The sequence below is a fragment of the Microtus pennsylvanicus genome, chromosome 7 (assembly GCF_037038515.1).
Source record: "Microtus pennsylvanicus isolate mMicPen1 chromosome 7, mMicPen1.hap1, whole genome shotgun sequence".
NCBI classification, from domain to species: Eukaryota; Metazoa; Chordata; class Mammalia; order Rodentia; family Cricetidae; genus Microtus; species Microtus pennsylvanicus.
This window is the reverse complement of record NC_134585.1, coordinates 87,618,774-87,635,585: the sequence shown is the minus strand read 5'-3', so window position 1 is coordinate 87,635,585 and position 16,812 is coordinate 87,618,774. Positions and strand designations below refer to the sequence as shown.

General features: G+C 46.1%; 1 protein-coding gene across 4 annotated transcripts in view; it reads left to right on the top strand.

Moving 5' to 3' along the window:
- Lef1 (lymphoid enhancer binding factor 1) overlaps nucleotides 1-16,812 on the top strand; it is a 108,496-nt gene that overhangs the window by 68,859 nt on the left and 22,825 nt on the right. For all 4 annotated transcript variants that reach the window (XM_075981326.1, XM_075981328.1, XM_075981325.1 and 1 more), the window contains exons 4-8: nucleotides 2,317-2,449; nucleotides 6,891-6,981; nucleotides 8,562-8,645; nucleotides 10,503-10,625; nucleotides 11,833-11,995. In XM_075981326.1, coding sequence (XP_075837441.1) covers nucleotides 2,317-2,449; nucleotides 6,891-6,981; nucleotides 8,562-8,645; nucleotides 10,503-10,625; nucleotides 11,833-11,995 — 594 coding nt within the window. The remainder of the gene's footprint in view (nucleotides 1-2,316; nucleotides 2,450-6,890; nucleotides 6,982-8,561; nucleotides 8,646-10,502; nucleotides 10,626-11,832; nucleotides 11,996-16,812) is intronic.

Below are 16,812 nucleotides of genomic sequence, written 5' to 3'. Positions count from 1 at the left end.
GGCCTGTCTTCCAGGACCACTGAAACTAATTGAAGGCAGTCGTGTGAGGTGGTCTTACTGCTTGAAGCCCATGTTTTCACCATCTCCCTAACAAATGGTGAATGCAAGCCGTAAGATACTACTGCTTGCTTGATTTCCTTTAGAGTGTTCATACCTATACTATAGGTTTCCATTTACATTCTCTGAGTCCTTTGGGGATTTAGTACTGGATGGAATGTCAGAGGTGATTACAGGGTAAGTAACTAAAACCCTTGGTAGGTCATCTCTGACTCTGACACGTACTGGCGATGCTAAATCTGTCCTTGTACCACCACCCACTCTATCAGTTCTGATAATTTTCTCAATAATTTCAAATCTTTTTATAACTGTCTTTTGGAAAGCCTGAATCTCTTAACCTACAAATGTTTCTAAAGATTTCATCGACTAACATAACCTCTGTTCATCATTTTGCACATATGACTCCAAGGTATAAAAAATTTCCATTAATGATCATTTCTCATCTTTGGATATTATTTGGATGGCATGCAGAGTACCTTCCTGGAGAGATTCTCTATCTGCTAACTTATCATTAACAATTATTTTGATTGTCAAATTTGACACTATGAGTTCTTTCAGATAGTTTTTCAGCACTCTTTGACATGGATTGAATTTTGTCTCTCAAATTAATGTTATCCTTTTCAATGGTATTAATTTTTTCAGCTAACTTTAGATTTTCAGTGGTATAATTCCTTTCAGCTAGCTGTTCATTATTAGTCCATAAAGACTGTATCATTTCTAAAAGTGCCTCATTCTTGGCTCTGTTATCAAACTATTTTTAAGGATATAATATGAAAAACAAAGCTAAGTCCCAATATCAAATAAATGGATGCATCAGAAAAACCATACAAGCCTTGCAGAATATCATCCATAGTATAGGCAAAAAGGTTATTAAATTCCTGGATGGTGATATGATCTGCCATTATATAACTTTCATATTTATTGATTATTTATTAATCAAATGAACTTCCCTCCATTGTGAGATTTTGGTAAATTGTTGTAGGTATCTTTATTAGCCAGTAGATGTTGCAGTTGCAGGCACATTGCAGAGAGATGTGACCTGCAGCAGCATGAACAGTCCTGGTCAGTTCCGTGTTGGCGCCGATTAAATACTGACAAATATGAGTGACAAATTGAGAACAATTAAATCAATTCCAAACACAGAGAGAGTTTTTTGGTGGCCAGAATACCAAGGAACCCAGAGCTCATGAGCCGGGAACACAAACCAGAAGCTGCACAAGTTGCTGAAAGCGGCAGGGGGAGAAAAGCATGTGTGTGCCCAGGAAATTGCCAAGTCACCGGCGGGTCCACCAAAGGGGTAGTTCCCCTGCAGCAGGGTTTTGGCAAAACAAATAAACAAACCAAAAAAAAAAAAAAAAACCCATTCAGTAGGTGAAATCAAGCCAGGCAGGTGGAGGTGGGAGGCCTTTGACTGGGGACCTTTTGAGCCAGTTCCGGTAGGCATGGAGTCAGGATCCACGTGGGTGCCAAATGAAGCACAAGTAATAAAAACTAGAAATTGGTGTTCAATCTGAATCTGAAAAGCAAAGTAGTCAGCCACTGGCTCTTATCTCGACTTCAGTCTCAAATGGCGATCCTTCCTCTAGGAATCTCAGACTGAGACTGTGTCTGAGAACTGTCTCACCCCGTCTTATATTCCTCTCTAGGGCTGGGATTAAAGGTATGCACCACCCAATGTCTACATCATGTAGTGTGGCTACTGGGATTAAAGGTGTGTGTTACCATAACCTGGTCTGTAAGGCTGACCAGTGGGACTGTTTTACTCTCAGGTCTTCAGGCAGTCTTTATTTGTTAAAACACAATTGAAATGCCATCACACCCCCCACCTGCCCAGGTCTGTCTCGTGTATCCTAACAACAGTTTCTCATTGAGTTTTCATTTACAGCTAGACATATGTACGAGTGGAGAGCTTTTAGATCATGACTTTGTGCTAGCAGCTCTTTATCAAACAGGAAGTAAGGAGGGGATGAGAAGGAGTGTAAGCGTGTGTGTCCGGAGGGTCGGGTCATGTGACACACAGTGGCCAAACAACCTCTGCAGGGCACTGGTGAAACCACTAACAGCCTCTTAGTGGGATATTCTTGTACTTAAGATTATTTGCCGTAGAAATGCTGGCAACTGGCCATGACGACATGGCTCTTGTGTTCCCACAATGACTGCCTACTGCTCCTGTGTGCCTCTTTTTTTCTTGGGGAGAGGAGGACAGGAGACAGTCGTCAGGAGGCCATATTAACGACCGACCCTGTGGTTACTTTGCAGTCAAATAAAGTCCCGGTGGTGCAGCCGTCTCACGCCGTCCACCCTCTCACTCCCCTCATCACTTACAGCGATGAACACTTTTCTCCGGGATCACACCCGTCGCACATCCCATCCGACGTCAACTCCAAGCAAGGTAAGCGCCTCTGGCCTGCCCAGGCCCCTGTTGCCAGTCAAGCAGCCATGTCCGTGAGCCCTGGTGCCATTCCAGGTATGCAGGTGTCTTTGCCCCGCGTGAGTCAAAAATGCACTTGAAGATGTGTATAATTGGTTAGCAATTCCTCAGAAATCTGTAAAAATTTGTCGGTGCTTCAGTTTTTCACAAAAAACACAAAACAAACAAAAAGAAAAGAAGAAGAAGAAAAGTATAACACCATTGTGTGACAGATCTGAAAAAGCCTTTGACCCTCAATACAAGCCAGCAGGTCGTACAAATAGACTAAGGGCCCCATCCTCTGCCCTTCACTCACTGAGTTATTTATAGGGACTATTTCTCAAGCCCCACTCCCATGCCCACTGAGGAGATGGGAGCCCCAGACTGTGGCCATGGCTCCTGTGATTGGAGAAGGAACACATCAGCTAGCAAAGATTTCTCTTTCCTACTTCACAGGTAGAAAAGTGATTTTATCCCAGGTCATAGAAGTCAAAACATGATTTCTTTCTCCCTTTCCAATGAAAGGAGAAACTGCATAGATTCATCTTGGCATATCCTTACTCACCAGCTTGTGCCCTTAGGGACAGTAGACCGGTTGACATGAGTACTCCAGCAGCTATGACGTGACGGTGTGGAGTAGTGTACACAAGAGTGGACAAGGGGTCTAGGGATGGTGTTGGTATCCTAGGCAGTGAACAAGAAGCCAAAAATCTCATCATGCACTCAGTTTAAAATGTATGAAATTACTCATTTCTGGAATTTGCCATTTAGTATTTTAGACCTCAGTAAGCCAAGGAGAACTAAAACTATGGAAGAAAGAAACCATGGCTTGGGGTGGGGTTGGTGACCGCCCTAGAAGATGGTGGTGGTTTTCTATTCTTTAATAATTTAATTAATTCTTTGCAGTCCTGGGAATCAAACTCTGAGCCTTGCACATATTAGGCAAGCACTTCTACACTGATCTACATCTCCAGCCGCTGTAGATAGTAACACACACACATACACGTTTAAATACAAAATGAACGAAGCAGGAGCTTCCAGAGGTACTCTTTTCAGCCTTTAGGGATTCCTTTATTCCATTTTATTCCTGCTATTTTGCCCTCTTTAAGGTCACATCACCAGCTTAGGCATTATAAATAAAGTAGAAAACCTTCTCTGTTTATACTCAAAACAGCACAATTTCAGTTTGGCTTCTCCGCCTTAACGACAAAGCTCTGCTTGCTCTTCATTTGCAGAAAACCTCATTCTTATGAAGTCTGAATAAAACTGAGGAACTCGAATTTTGCCTGTGGTGAATGGAGGGTCTGGGCCAAGAACTCTCTGAGTCTCTCACCCTGCACCCATCCTCCCAGCCAGTCTGGAGGTCTGCCTGTCTTGCCCTGCACATGCAACCTTGGGGTGCAGCAGGGCTTTGGAAAGTCCAAAAATAGAAGGCCCAATAAAACACAAGAAAGCCCAGCACAGAGGCCAGGGCGTCGCCCCTGCTTGCATGTCACCCCTGAGCTGTAGTGGAGAACCTCCCTCGTAGGCGTGAAAGGAGTGGTATTCTGATCCCATTTGTTCTTTTCTGCTGTTTACCACTTAGCGATCAATCTCTAGAGATCTCAGGCCCTTGGAGGTTTAAACAGAACACTTAGCTGAACACTTGCTGTTGGCCTTGGACCTGAGCAGAGCTCAAGAGTCCTCGTGTAGGCAAGGTAAGAAGGCTGGCCTGGAAACTGGGCCTGCAGCTGGGTGACGGAGCATCTGCCTAAGCTGTGAGATCCTAGCTAGGTTTTTGTTTGGGTTTTCTTCTCTATTTGTTGTTAGTGCTGGGGATGGCGCAAAACAAAGACACAAATCCAGTATGATGTTCTCCACCTGGAGTCTGAGTATCTTTGGGTTCTCTCCAGTGAGCCGTCGTGGAAGCTGGATAGTGTGGCTCACAATCTCCAGCAGGTCTGAGCTGGAATACACTTGGGCAGACTGTGCCGACATGGGTGCAAGAAGACTGGAGATTTAGAAGTCCCAGCTATCAAAAACAATTATCTACCAAGTGTGTTAGTTTTTATTTGTTTAATTTTATGATGAAAACATGTTTTCTGTGTCCTGAGCACTACTTGATCATTTTGAAATGGTCACTGCTTAAAAAAACAACACATTAGAGCCCGGTGGTGATGGCGCGCACGCCTTTAATCCCAGCACTTGGGAGGCAGAGCCAGGTGGATCTCTGTGAATTCAAGGCCAGCCTGGTTTACAGAGCAAGTTCCAGGACAGCTGGGGCTGTTAGACAGAGAAACTCTGTCTCGAAAAAAACAAAACAAAACAAAAAACCAACATGTTACTTTTGAGTGGTTTTCCTCTGAAAAATTCTAGGGCAGGTCAGTTTTGAGCAGCTCCCCTATGGTTTACCTGTCTGCCCCTCTTCCCCCTTGCTTTGCACAACCCTAATCTATTTTATCACTTCCAGGCTTGTTTAGAGACAGGGCAGGTGGTGTGAACATTTCTCTGCTCTCTTTAGTCTTTGTTTTCCTTTCTAAATTTTGTGATTATTATGGTGTAGTTCATACACCCTTTCTAGTTGTTTCGATGTGGATATCCTAGCTTTAATTACATGTTTTTCCTGGGCTTCGTGTATTTCATGTGCCTCAAGGGATATGTAAAATGGGGTTTGAAGGTGCTCATTTACATAATATTGAGTTTATATAAATCCATTTGCATACTTTGCCCCCCAAACCTGAACTAACTCATGCTTTATTCTTTTGCTCTCCTCAGTGTGTATCATGGAGCTCAGCTAGAGACTAGAATCACTGATGTCAGCGCTCCCATAGGCTGGTCAGCTTTATCTGGGGGTGGGGGGGTGGAGAGGATAACAATACTATGTCCATACACAGTAGCCCAAAGGCAGAACTATCCAGAAACTAGAAACTGTCTTTGGAAACCATTCTCACTTATAAGTAGTAAAATCCACAATTCTAATGTTGTAAGTTGGTCTGGTTGTCTTTGTCGGCAGGGGTGGGGGAGGGCTGGTATTTTTAACTTGAACATTCCCAGAAGACCCTGAGATTTGAGGATCTGGGGATCTTAGAATAAGGGAGCAAGGGACAAGGTGAAAAACTTGCATTAACTTCCGACCACCCCTGCCCTTTCTGAGGAACAAGACAAACATCTGAGGGAGCAAAGTTAGGGAGCTACTGGGGTGGGATCAAATGAAATTAGTATGTCCAGCAAAACGGGGGGGGGGGGATTAAAGGAGATTTAAAGTGATTCTGAAAACAGCAAAATGTATATTGAACCTGAGGTAGGAGCCCTATTGAGTGTGACATGAAGACCCTTCTCCTCTCTGCTGTTTGGGAAGGAACCGGGAGGTGGTTTGTCTTAAATACACAAGTAATGGCAGCACTGAAGGTGGCACCTAAGTCATTCTCTCACGTTCAGGTCCTTTGGTATCTTAAAATCCACATGATGCCATGGGCATGTTGAGCAGCAAATTCTCACGCTATTTCAAGAGCACCTTTGGTGTGCTCATCTATGTCCATATATTAACCAATGTGTTTACATCACTGGCTGGTGAGTCTTGGTAAGTCCTTACCAATAGGGAAATGACCCTTTGAACCTGTGGGCATCTACATGTCGTAAGTTACCTAGGATTTGTCAGAAACACATCTCCCAGTACATTAAATTCCATGTTTTACGCATTGTGTGTTCGCCTTGTGGGTTTTGTTTACCCTTCTATCTAAGGTAAAGTCTAAATGGGGATGTCAGCTGGGACTAGGATTCGGTGGGTTTCACAGTTGCAGGACACTCAGCTCCCGGGAGAGCCCGAGCACGAGAGACAATTTGGTGGCATTCTCCTTTGCTGGAGACTAGCTCATCCAGAGCAGTGTGACCTTGGAGCCCCGAGGACTGAGCCGCTGAGGCGCTTACAGGCAGCTGCGGTGGCAGCAGAGAACAAACGAGTCATTATCAAGGGTGGCCGCTACGAGGCTGAAGAGGATTCCTAATTAATCTTTGATTCTCTGAGGTATCGCCTTTCCCGAATCTGTGTGTCCACAATGGAAATGGCAATTTACTTAATCTTCGAGCCCCATGGCAGGCCGTCTTCATAGGAAGGGCTGTCATTTTCCATTCTACACAGAAACCCCGGGCTACCATTTTCTTCCGGCGAAATAATGAGAGCAGAACAGATCGTCAAAAGACTGCTCAGATGGCTGTTTCCCTGGCAGTGTATGCATCCCCACTCGGATGTCTTCAGCTACAGCCGTCTGTCTGAAGACCCTGATTCCCCGGGTGTTGAAATCTTAAGAAAGGCTCACCAGCTCTGATGGGCAGTGTCTATACCAGAATTACTAAATGGCAGAAAGCATTTTGCTGCTTTCCTCTGGCTCTTCCGCATGATTGTCCCCGGAGTGTAAACACCATGCCGTTCTTTTCCTTTTAACAGGCATGTCCAGACACCCTCCGGCTCCTGAAATCCCCACCTTTTACCCCCTGTCGCCGGGTGCTGTCGGGCAGATCACCCCACCCCTCGGCTGGTAAGAGCATTCCTGCAACCTTGGGCTGGGTGTTTGGGCACGTGTCCGCCCTCTTTCCATTCGTGGAAATTAGCTCTGTGCATGGCTGCACTTGTGGAATGGAGGAGATTTTACACCAACGAGCAAGGTGCTAACTTTATTTCATTTCAATTTGGAAGATTAAAAAAAAAAAAACAGAGAGACTTTGAAATGGATTGAATCCGTCCCCTAATTTGTGCAGAAAATGACTGCATAGCATTTGCTTTGAAGCTTATAGTTTTATGGATTCAATGTGTGGCTTTGGGCATTTGCTATGCCATATGAAGCTGAGGCTCGGTGGCTTTTCTCATCCAGTTTCTTTTTAACAACTCATAGTTTTGAAACGTGGACTTAGACTCATTAGATGTCTACTTTTGCTTCCAAGTGAGCAAGTGAGGCAAATGACACAGAACTAAAGAGAAATTAACAGGACACTAGCATCTTTTGAGTGTTAGTAAGCACCCAAGCTCACATCAGGGGAACAAGAAAGGATTTAGGAGCGTTGGTTTCCTTCAGACTTCAAACACCAATGTTTTCCGTTGTGGTGGTTATTTCCAGAAACATTCCAAATGCTGCTGCCCATCCTCCCTTTTTTAATTATGAAGATATAAGAAATAAATGATGAGAAGAATAATTTTTGCAGTGTGGCTGATATCACAGAACTTTCTCCTACAGCTCAGTGTCTGTCCCTCTTTCCCTTCTCAATTCTCCCTTGTTGAAATGGTGCTGCAGCTAAGCAGACGCCTCTCCCTGTTCCCTGGACAGCCTGCTCTCCCCACAACCCCCATGTCAAGGCCACAACTGCACACCCAGACATTCGGACATCTTCTCCAGCAAGGCCATGGCTCCACTCCCTCTCCCTTTAGCTTTAAGTCCCTCAGTCCATGAGTTTAATTGGCTGTGCATATATATACATCCAGCCTTAGCTCAGTTTTTCTGCCTGAACTCAGTCACTCAGGAGCAATATGCCCATGCCATCCTGGCAGATGGAAATAAAGACTGGAAAAGAGAAGTGGGACTTGAGAGAAGAGAGGGGAAGAGGGCCCCTTAGGGAGGAGGAAAGCAATTGCACTGACCCCGTCTTTGATTTCCTCACCCCAAAAGGGGTATATAACGTGGGGGACGGTGTCTCTGAAATGTTTATTTGTTTTTATGTAAATAGAGCGGTTGGTGCACTATCTATCTCTCAGTTCTGAAAGGTTTCGATAAAGAGTTGGCTAAGCTGCTTCTCTGAAGGCACAGTTTACTATTCTGTGGGCCGCATTATAGTCAGTAAGCATCTTTAAGCCCCACTTTAAGCATTAAAGGTGTTGGGTGAGGGACAGGGATCAAAGAGCCATCGATGGGCTAACTCGTGCTCAGGTCTGAGGGAGGGAGGGTTTTCTTCAAGGCACACCATGCTTTGATGGGTGAAGTGTGGGAGGGTGAGGAAGGAAGACGGCCCCATGTAAAAATGTTGGGGGCCGCCTTCTGGTGCCCCCTCTCTCCTATCACCAAACTCTTAGTGCTGGTTGGTAACTCGTGTTGTGTCATTGATGGGTTCCTCTCTTCTGTGACCTCAGGCAAGGTCAGCCTGTATATCCCATCACGGGTGGATTCAGGCAACCCTACCCATCCTCACTGTCAGGCGACACTTCCATGTCCAGGTAGGTGGAGGTGGACTGGCCAGGTTGCTCCTCTGCTCGCATCGCGCGCACCCCGCCCCGCTTGCCTCTGGGCTGGCCGGCTAGGAGCGCCTAACCCAGCCCCGCGTGTGTCTGCGCAGTGTGCCTGGCTCCCACACTAGGTGCCACGCTAGGAAACATTGCAGCTCCAGAACTCACTGCCACCTGCCTGCTTGTGGGATGATGGCTATCCCCAAAGTGGAGGTTAGAAGAGGCTGTTTGATTTGGATCATGCTGAGGGCAGGTGGGCTGAGGGAGGATTGGTGACCAAAGAGCCTGAACTCCACAGCCACATACTTTGTGGAAACTTAAACCGGATTAATGCGGCAGTCCTTGAGAAGGCCCAACAGCCCTGATCCCCTCAACGGGCCCTTGGCTCTTGTGGGGGAACGAGGACAGTACACACAAGCTGCCTGGCTGTGGTGGCAGGACATACATCCTAGTGTGTGGAACAGGCCCTGTGTGGACATGTTTCTGCAAGGGAAGCCCTCTGGGGCTGCTCTGTGTGGTGCTTCGCTTCTGGAAGGGATGCTCCTGTGCCCTGTGCTTGATGTCCTCAGTGTCCACACAGCTTCGTGCTGGGTCATCTCTGTGTCCCATCTGGCTTTCTCGAGGAAGCTGGTGTCCCTGCGCTGGGAGTCAAATGCTCAGCTCTTAATTGGTTGTGAATCTGTCTTTTTTTTTTCCAGTGTGAGTTTGATGTTTATGGTTTGTGTGGTAAATTTCAGTTTCAAAATATATGTATTCTTCCGTCAGTGAAGTATAAATCTAGATGCTAGGTTGGTTAACAGTCTGCAGTTTTAGTTTTTAACACTGAGAGATGAAGATGAAGATTTCCTCACAGGACGTAACCAGCATCGAGGATCGCGTGTCTTTATACTTAGCAGGGCATCATTACTTGGTCCCATATTTGTAATTTTGTCTCCTTAGCAATTAAGGAGTTTGTTTTTGGAATACTGGACACCCCAGTGGACATCCTCTTCTCCTTTCCCAATGAAAGGTTGATTGTACAGACTTTGGTGAAGCCAAAGATTATTTTTCTTATGAAATTTAGCTTTTTACTCAAAGCTGATAAGAAAGAAAAGAAGTTCTACGGCATATCCAGACTGACCCAGTGTTTGCTGAGATATGTCAGCAAACATCTGGAATATTACTTCTTGTTCTAACTGGGAAGGTTCCCTCCTTTGCAGTGGCTGGTGGTGGGCAGGTTAACGTTTTGAATGCTACATATCCTTGCCCAAGAGAAAGGTATTAGCAGGTGGCGATTCTGCCTGGGTACAGAATCATGGACCTTCCTGTAACTTAGCCCTTGCCCTTAACACCGGAACCAGTTCTTCCTAAGGCCCTGCCCCCCAGACCCCACCTCTGTATAGAAGGTCATTTTGGAAGATGCTAATAAAACCCTTATAAATGAGGGCCTGAGAGGGCTCTTCCTGTCCCATCCCTCAGTTGTTACGTTCTGACGTTAACAAACACTCTTCCTGTGTAATGTTGAAATGTGACGTCTTTGGTTGAATCTTAATAAAGTGTCGTGTCCCCAGTAATTTCTCTTACTGAATTTTTTTTTGTTGGGAAATTGCCTTGCAAGAAAACAGATTCAGCTTCCCCTTATCTTGTGCCTGTCGCCCTCCTGAGGAAGAATGCCAGCTTGAAAAACTCCAGGGAATGATTACATTTTCCAGCTGAATACAGGGAAAAATACAGTCTGTAGTTAATACTCAGGTGTCCACACATACATCTTCACTCATAGTCAGTGGCAGTTAGTAAGTGGTCTTCTAATTCTGCCTAGGTTTGCTCATAACAGCCGGCAGTGCATACTGTTTTCCTCTCTATATATAGGTTTTCCCATCATATGATTCCTGGTCCTCCTGGTCCCCACACAACTGGCATCCCTCATCCAGCTATTGTAACGCCTCAGGTCAAGCAGGAGCACCCCCACACCGACAGCGACCTAATGCACGTGTAAGTAGACAGCCTCCCCCCCCCCCAACTCATGTTCCTGAGCCGCCTTTACTGCTGTGAAATTCCATGTAGCTCAGCCTGGAAGGCTCTGTTGGAGAACATTGAGTCTGAGATGGGAAAGGACCACGGGATTCCCAGTTCACAGACACTCGCCAGGATGGTGCAGTGTTCTGGGTGAAGCTGTGCGGGATCGTAAGCTGTAGGCCACTTAGCACAGCAGTCTTTCCTTTCGTGAAGTGAGACAGAGGGCAGGCTTAGTGCGCACCACTCTGGAAGTGCAGTTACCCAGGTTGGAGTCTTTGGCAACACAGCATTCAAGAACACATGGTCATCAGCATCAAATTCCCTGTTGGGGCCCACGTTGTCTCACACTTTCAGAGCCAGACTACTTAACTTGTCTGGGAGGGGTAAGAAATGATGCTTCTGGTCTGTGGGTGAGAAGGGTAGGGCAAGCAATGTGTGGCAGCCCATAAAGATCCTGAAAATACATTCAAAGGAGAGATATATTTGTTTGGTGAGGAGGGTTCACATCTCCCTGGGCTTAGGAAGCCAGGTCAGTTCTAAAGAGCTTGTCTTGCATGAATGAGGACCCGTGTGATCCCTCTGAGCCGTGTGAAAAAGGCAGGGGTGGGGATACATGCCTGTAATCCCAGCACCGGGAAGGCAGAGACAAGAGGAACCCTGGGGCTGAGTGTGGGTGGCTCCAGGCCAGTGAAAGACCTTTTCTAACCAAGCAACCAAGATGGGTGTCAACTGAGGATCAACACACAACACATACACACACACACACACGCGTGCCTGGGGCAGGGTGAGGCAGGGAAACACTTGCTTTTCAAAGTGTCATTTAATCCCCCAAAGTGAACATTCATTACAGCAGAAGAGTAGTGATCCACCCGTAGTTTGTGTCCAGCTTCTTTGGAGGTGACAAAGAGCCTCAGCTCTGGGGCCCTCGATGGCACTTTCTCAGAGTGAAGGAGCCCTACTCAGTGTCACTGTGTAAATGAAGGAATCCTGTGGTTTGGTTGTTTGCAACTTGGGTTTTCATCAGACGAGCCACACGTGGTCCTTCCGCGCTGATGGTGTCCCAGGGGCTGGCCTAGAGCTGGGAGGGTCATCTTCCCACCGAACTTGGCTATGTGAACAGATGTTTTCTCCTGTCTCTTCCCAACTCCTCCTGCCCCCTTCCCTAACCACCGCCACCTTTCAGGAAGCCTCAGCATGAACAGAGAAAGGAGCAGGAGCCCAAAAGACCTCACATTAAGAAACCTCTGAACGCTTTCATGTTATACATGAAAGAAATGAGAGCGAACGTCGTAGCCGAGTGCACGCTAAAGGAGAGCGCGGCTATCAACCAGATCCTGGGCAGAAGGGTGAGTTGCGGGGTGCGGGGGATGTTTATGGCCACCATAGCATGGCCTCCTTAGAATGGGCTGAGATTCGGTTACCTGCCACAAGATATGTGTATGCATGTGCACTGTGTTTCTGGGAAGTAGGTACGAGGTACAGTAACATGGTATGTTATAACCAAGTTTGACTGTACCTGGAACATGGGAAACTTCCTGGAACTGACAACTGCTTTTTACAACTCTTCTTCAAACAGTATTTACCAGGTGCCTGCATTTGTCTGGAATGATGCTTGCTAACAGTTGCTGAACCAAACAGCCACAGCCCTTGCCTTCTTGGAACATGGTGTTTTGTGACCAGATAAAGATAATCCTCCCCCCCCCCCCAAATTAATGAAACTAAACTTGTAGTGAATACTGTGGATGTAATTAGCAACATTATTTAAGAGAACAGCAGGGGCCAGCAAAGGTTCTCCTGAGGGCACTGCGCTTCCAGTGAGACTTGAGGGACATAGCCTTTAGGGGTGAGCTTCCCTAGTGGGAGCAGTGCTTCGAGAGGGGTAAGGGTTGCCAGCCAGGTCTCTAAACCCACAGAAGGGGCCACAGTAGGCTTCTGGGAGATCAGCCCAGAGGCAAGAGGAAGCCGCGCCTTCTGCACACAGAGGCAGAGCTGCTGTGCTGAGATGCTAAGGCCGTAGGGCCAGGAGAAGTCAGTGGTGTTCCTAGAGATGCAGTCTACTGCTAAAGCCCACATGGGCTGTGTTTCTGGGCTGCCTTTCTCCCTTGCCTCGCTCCCTTAGTCCATGCTGTTCTATTTTCTTAGACCTTGGCGTAGACGGGGGTTCGAGACTATAGCCAAGTTATGAGAACTCTTCAAATACCTCCAACAGCTGTTTGAAAGATGAGCCATTCCTTCCAAGTGCTTTCCCGCGGGATGGAGAAGGTCTTGCCTTGATATTAAACAGTAGGGCAAATCAAACTCACCCAATTCAAAAGTTACGTTTTCACTAACACTGTGTTACAGTTTATTAGGATCGCTTCATTTCTATGCACCAGGGCTCACCATGTGTGTGTGGCAGCCTTTTAGTTTATGTCTCCGGTATATGTGTTTTAGTGTTTTTTTTTTTAATTCAGGCAAGGTGACGGAGGCTCTAACCACACCTGGGAAGCATAGAGAGGGTTGGCTGTTAGCTGCCATTGATGGCACTCCCTTACCATGCTCCCAACTCAGTCCATTGGACATTCCTAAAGACAACACAGAATACAGAAGCAGGCCTTGAGTTACAAAGTCCCGCTGGAGAGCCTCAAGCCATTGCCAGCTCCAATCTGTGAGACCCAGAGCTCTGGAGGCTGGGCACCACGACAGATTATAGTCTTTGGTGTTCCGAGTGCAGTGTCCTATCTCCCTATGGACTCTTAAACACTTAATAACAATAATTACGGTGATTCCCAAGCCAGATCTCAGCAGAGGAGTGATTCCATCTGCTTCGAAGGGCTCCACCTTAAGAGCCGAAAGCCCAGTAACCACTTTCTCCAAGCTTCTAAACAAGGGAGCAGAGGCAAAGAGGGGCTGGCGTTTTTCATTGCAGCTCGCATAGCTCTCTTAGCTCTTTTCCTTTTCTCGTCTTTGAGTCACATGCCCCCTGGCCCTGCAGCAGGAATTATTTTCCCGCTCAAGAGGGTGAGGATATGATCTTTGAGGTATGTTTCCTCTTTTTAATGCACGTTTGCAACCATTGCTACTTTCTCAGCTCCCTGAACGGTCCCCAGACCCAAGCCTGTGTGTCTTAAGGATGGTTCTCATTTGGGGTCTCTCTCTGTCTTTGATTTGGACACCTGTTTCTATTTATAGGCCTCTGGCTCTTTGATTAAGATCAGGTTTTCTGCCCTTTGAGCACTCCCTCTGGCGGGGCCGCGCTTGCCGCCTCTTTAAAGTTCTGGCTTTTAAAATCCTGAATACTACACTAGCCTGATTGTAGTGCTTGAAAGTGGATCTTAAATCCATCCTGGAACATTTTATCTTGGGATTTTTTTTTTAAATTGTCTTTACTGTTTCTAAGACAGAAATGCCCATTCATATGAATGAATCAAAGTTTTCTTAATCTATATCATAAATAGCAATGGTCCAAATTTTATTTAAAATAAACGGACTTGCCCAGCTGTTGCTCGAAGTCTGTTCACTACAGATTTACAGCAACTTGACTGTTAGAATGTCTTAGCAGTTTCTTAAAGTTAAACAAATGTGTCCCCCGATGACTTGGCAATGTTTGGAGAATAAATTTGATTTTTAAAAAAATACATATTTTTCCAGTAATATTCATTAGAGTTAGAAAAATGTTTTTTTAGTCGTGTTTCAGAAACCCCTGAAAGGAAAACTATTTATCTAGTTCTTACATTTTTTTCTTAAATGCAAAATTTCAGTACTGTTGTGGAACCTACTGCCCTCGAGTCCGCGAAATGACCTTTGACTCTTGATCACGTGTGGATGCCCTGTGCTAGGAATTATCAGGGATATCCAATCACATGAGCACTACCAGCCCACATCTTCTCTTACCATTTTCTCCTGAACAACAAGTACCTGGCAGAAGATCCAACTTTGGTTTGCATTTGGGAGGGGTGTTAATTTTAATTTACCATTCTAGATTTTTCTCAGGTTGCAAAGTTCCCAGTTATGCCAATATCCTCCTGCCTTAAAATGTGACATAGGAGACAGGACGCGCCAGATGAGTTAGGGGACAGATGTAAAAGTGGCAGGCTTCTTGTCTTTTGACCGTTTCTTCTCTTCACCCAGCTTGGTGACATTTCTGCCTTTTGCAGTCACATTCATTCATCGTGAGAGGTAGTCAATATCAGCGGTCAGTGTTTCGTTATGCATACACACATACACATATATACATGTATGTAGATATACATGTATGTAGTGTCCAGCTTGTTGAGGCTTCCTATAATACGCTGCATCACTGGGTGAAAACAGCGCGGCTTTCTGGACAGAATAGCCCTGGGTGTCCATACACGCTTTCTCCTTTGCTTCTGCTTGTCCCATTTTATTGATTCTGCTGGCACAGAGAACTATGATCCATGTAACTTCTTTTGTTAAGAGTTTTCTGCCACCTTCCCCTACTTTTTGCTATTACTGTTTTGTAACAAAAGTACATTACTGCCGGCGGTGGTGGCGCACGCCTTTAATCCCTGCACTTGGGAGGCAGAGGCAGGCGGATCTCTGTGAGTTTGAGGCCAGCCTGATCTACAAGCACTGGTTCCAGAAAAGCCAGGGCTGTTACACAGAGAAACCCTGTCTTGAAAAACCAAAAATAGATAGATAGATAGATAGATAGATAGATAGATAGATAGATAGATAGATAGATAGATAGATAGATAAAATATTACTATGGGCAAGTGAACTAACTACTAACTGGCTTAGCGGGTAGAAGTGTTTGGCACCAAGGCTGATGACCTCAGTTTGATCCCTGGGGCCTACATGATGGAGGAAGAGAATCAATTCACATAAATTATGTTTAAGTTGCTACATTTGTGCTCTGATATATGTGCCTGCACACACATACATACACACATGCGCACACACGTACACAGATAAATATAATAAAAGTGTGTTTTAAAGGGTGGCACCTGGTGTGCCCTTATGCGCACACCAAGTCACCTGGGCGCCATGCTTTTCAACTTTACATTCTGCGCTTCTAAGACAATTTTAAAAATAAAAAATAAGCCATCTGCCCGATCCACCACAGAGGGCTGGCTTTAAAGGGGATTTCAAAAGGCATGGAAGTGGCTGTCTGGCCTGTGGGCTCGGCTGTGGCTGCCCTGCTGGCATGGTGAGAAGGTGCCAGGAGCCCTGTGAGATGGCTCACTTGTTCTCTTGTCAGAGTAGAGCAGCAGGCATTCCTGCTTTCTGAGGGAACAAGTGCTGAGCCAAACCTTCAAGTCCAAGGCCACGCTGGCAAGAGCTTATCCTCTGGTGAGCTTCTCTCCTGCTTTCTCCTTCCCTTCCCCTCCCCAACCAACCACGCCTTCCTTTTACTTTTTTTTTTTTTAAGTCACAAAAAAAAAAAATGCCCAAAAGAAACCAGAAACCAAGGTAAGGGAATTAGAATCCACGTGCGTACGAGACTGCCTGGTCCAGAATGGGAGGAGGCAGAGACTCCCAGCTGCCTCAGTGACATTTTCGGGGAGGGACCCTGCCTCCTCACAGTTAGTGGGTACCCCACTTCTCTGTGTCAGGTGTTTCTGGCAGATCCTGGCACGGGAGAAGTGAGGAAGTTGCTAGAAACCTGTCTGCTGGGGACCCAGAGAAGTGGGCCACAATCACTTGTCAGGAAGTATGCATGTGAAGTCCTCAAAATCACAAATGGACACCTAGCCTTCAGAAGCACAATCTTGTCGCTTGTTAGTTACATTGAGAGGGGGAGGCAAAGGGGGATGCTCCAAGCCACTGTGCCTTCTGTATCAGAGCCCCGGGCTCGTAGATGACAAAGTTTTGACATGGCTTCTTGCTTTCCACTGGCCGGAAGCTAGCTCCAGTCAGAAGTGTGCTGTGCAGTGGCGTTGTCAGTATTCTGGCGACGTGGGTAAGTGTTAAGTGTGAGGTGACCAAGACAAGCCGACTTCCAATGTTTTGCCCCATGCTATCATGTGACTCAGGTTCCAGACTGTAGAAGACAGAGTTGGGAAGGGGGGCGTGCTTGTCCTAAAGGCATCTGGAAATTATCACATTAATAAGCACATAAATAAGTGCTGCTTGGGTTCAGTCGCCAGTGTAAGCTGCAGACGAAGAAAGAAGGGCAAAGCTGGGTATCCAGGTTCACGCACGAGAGTATTGGCATAAAGAA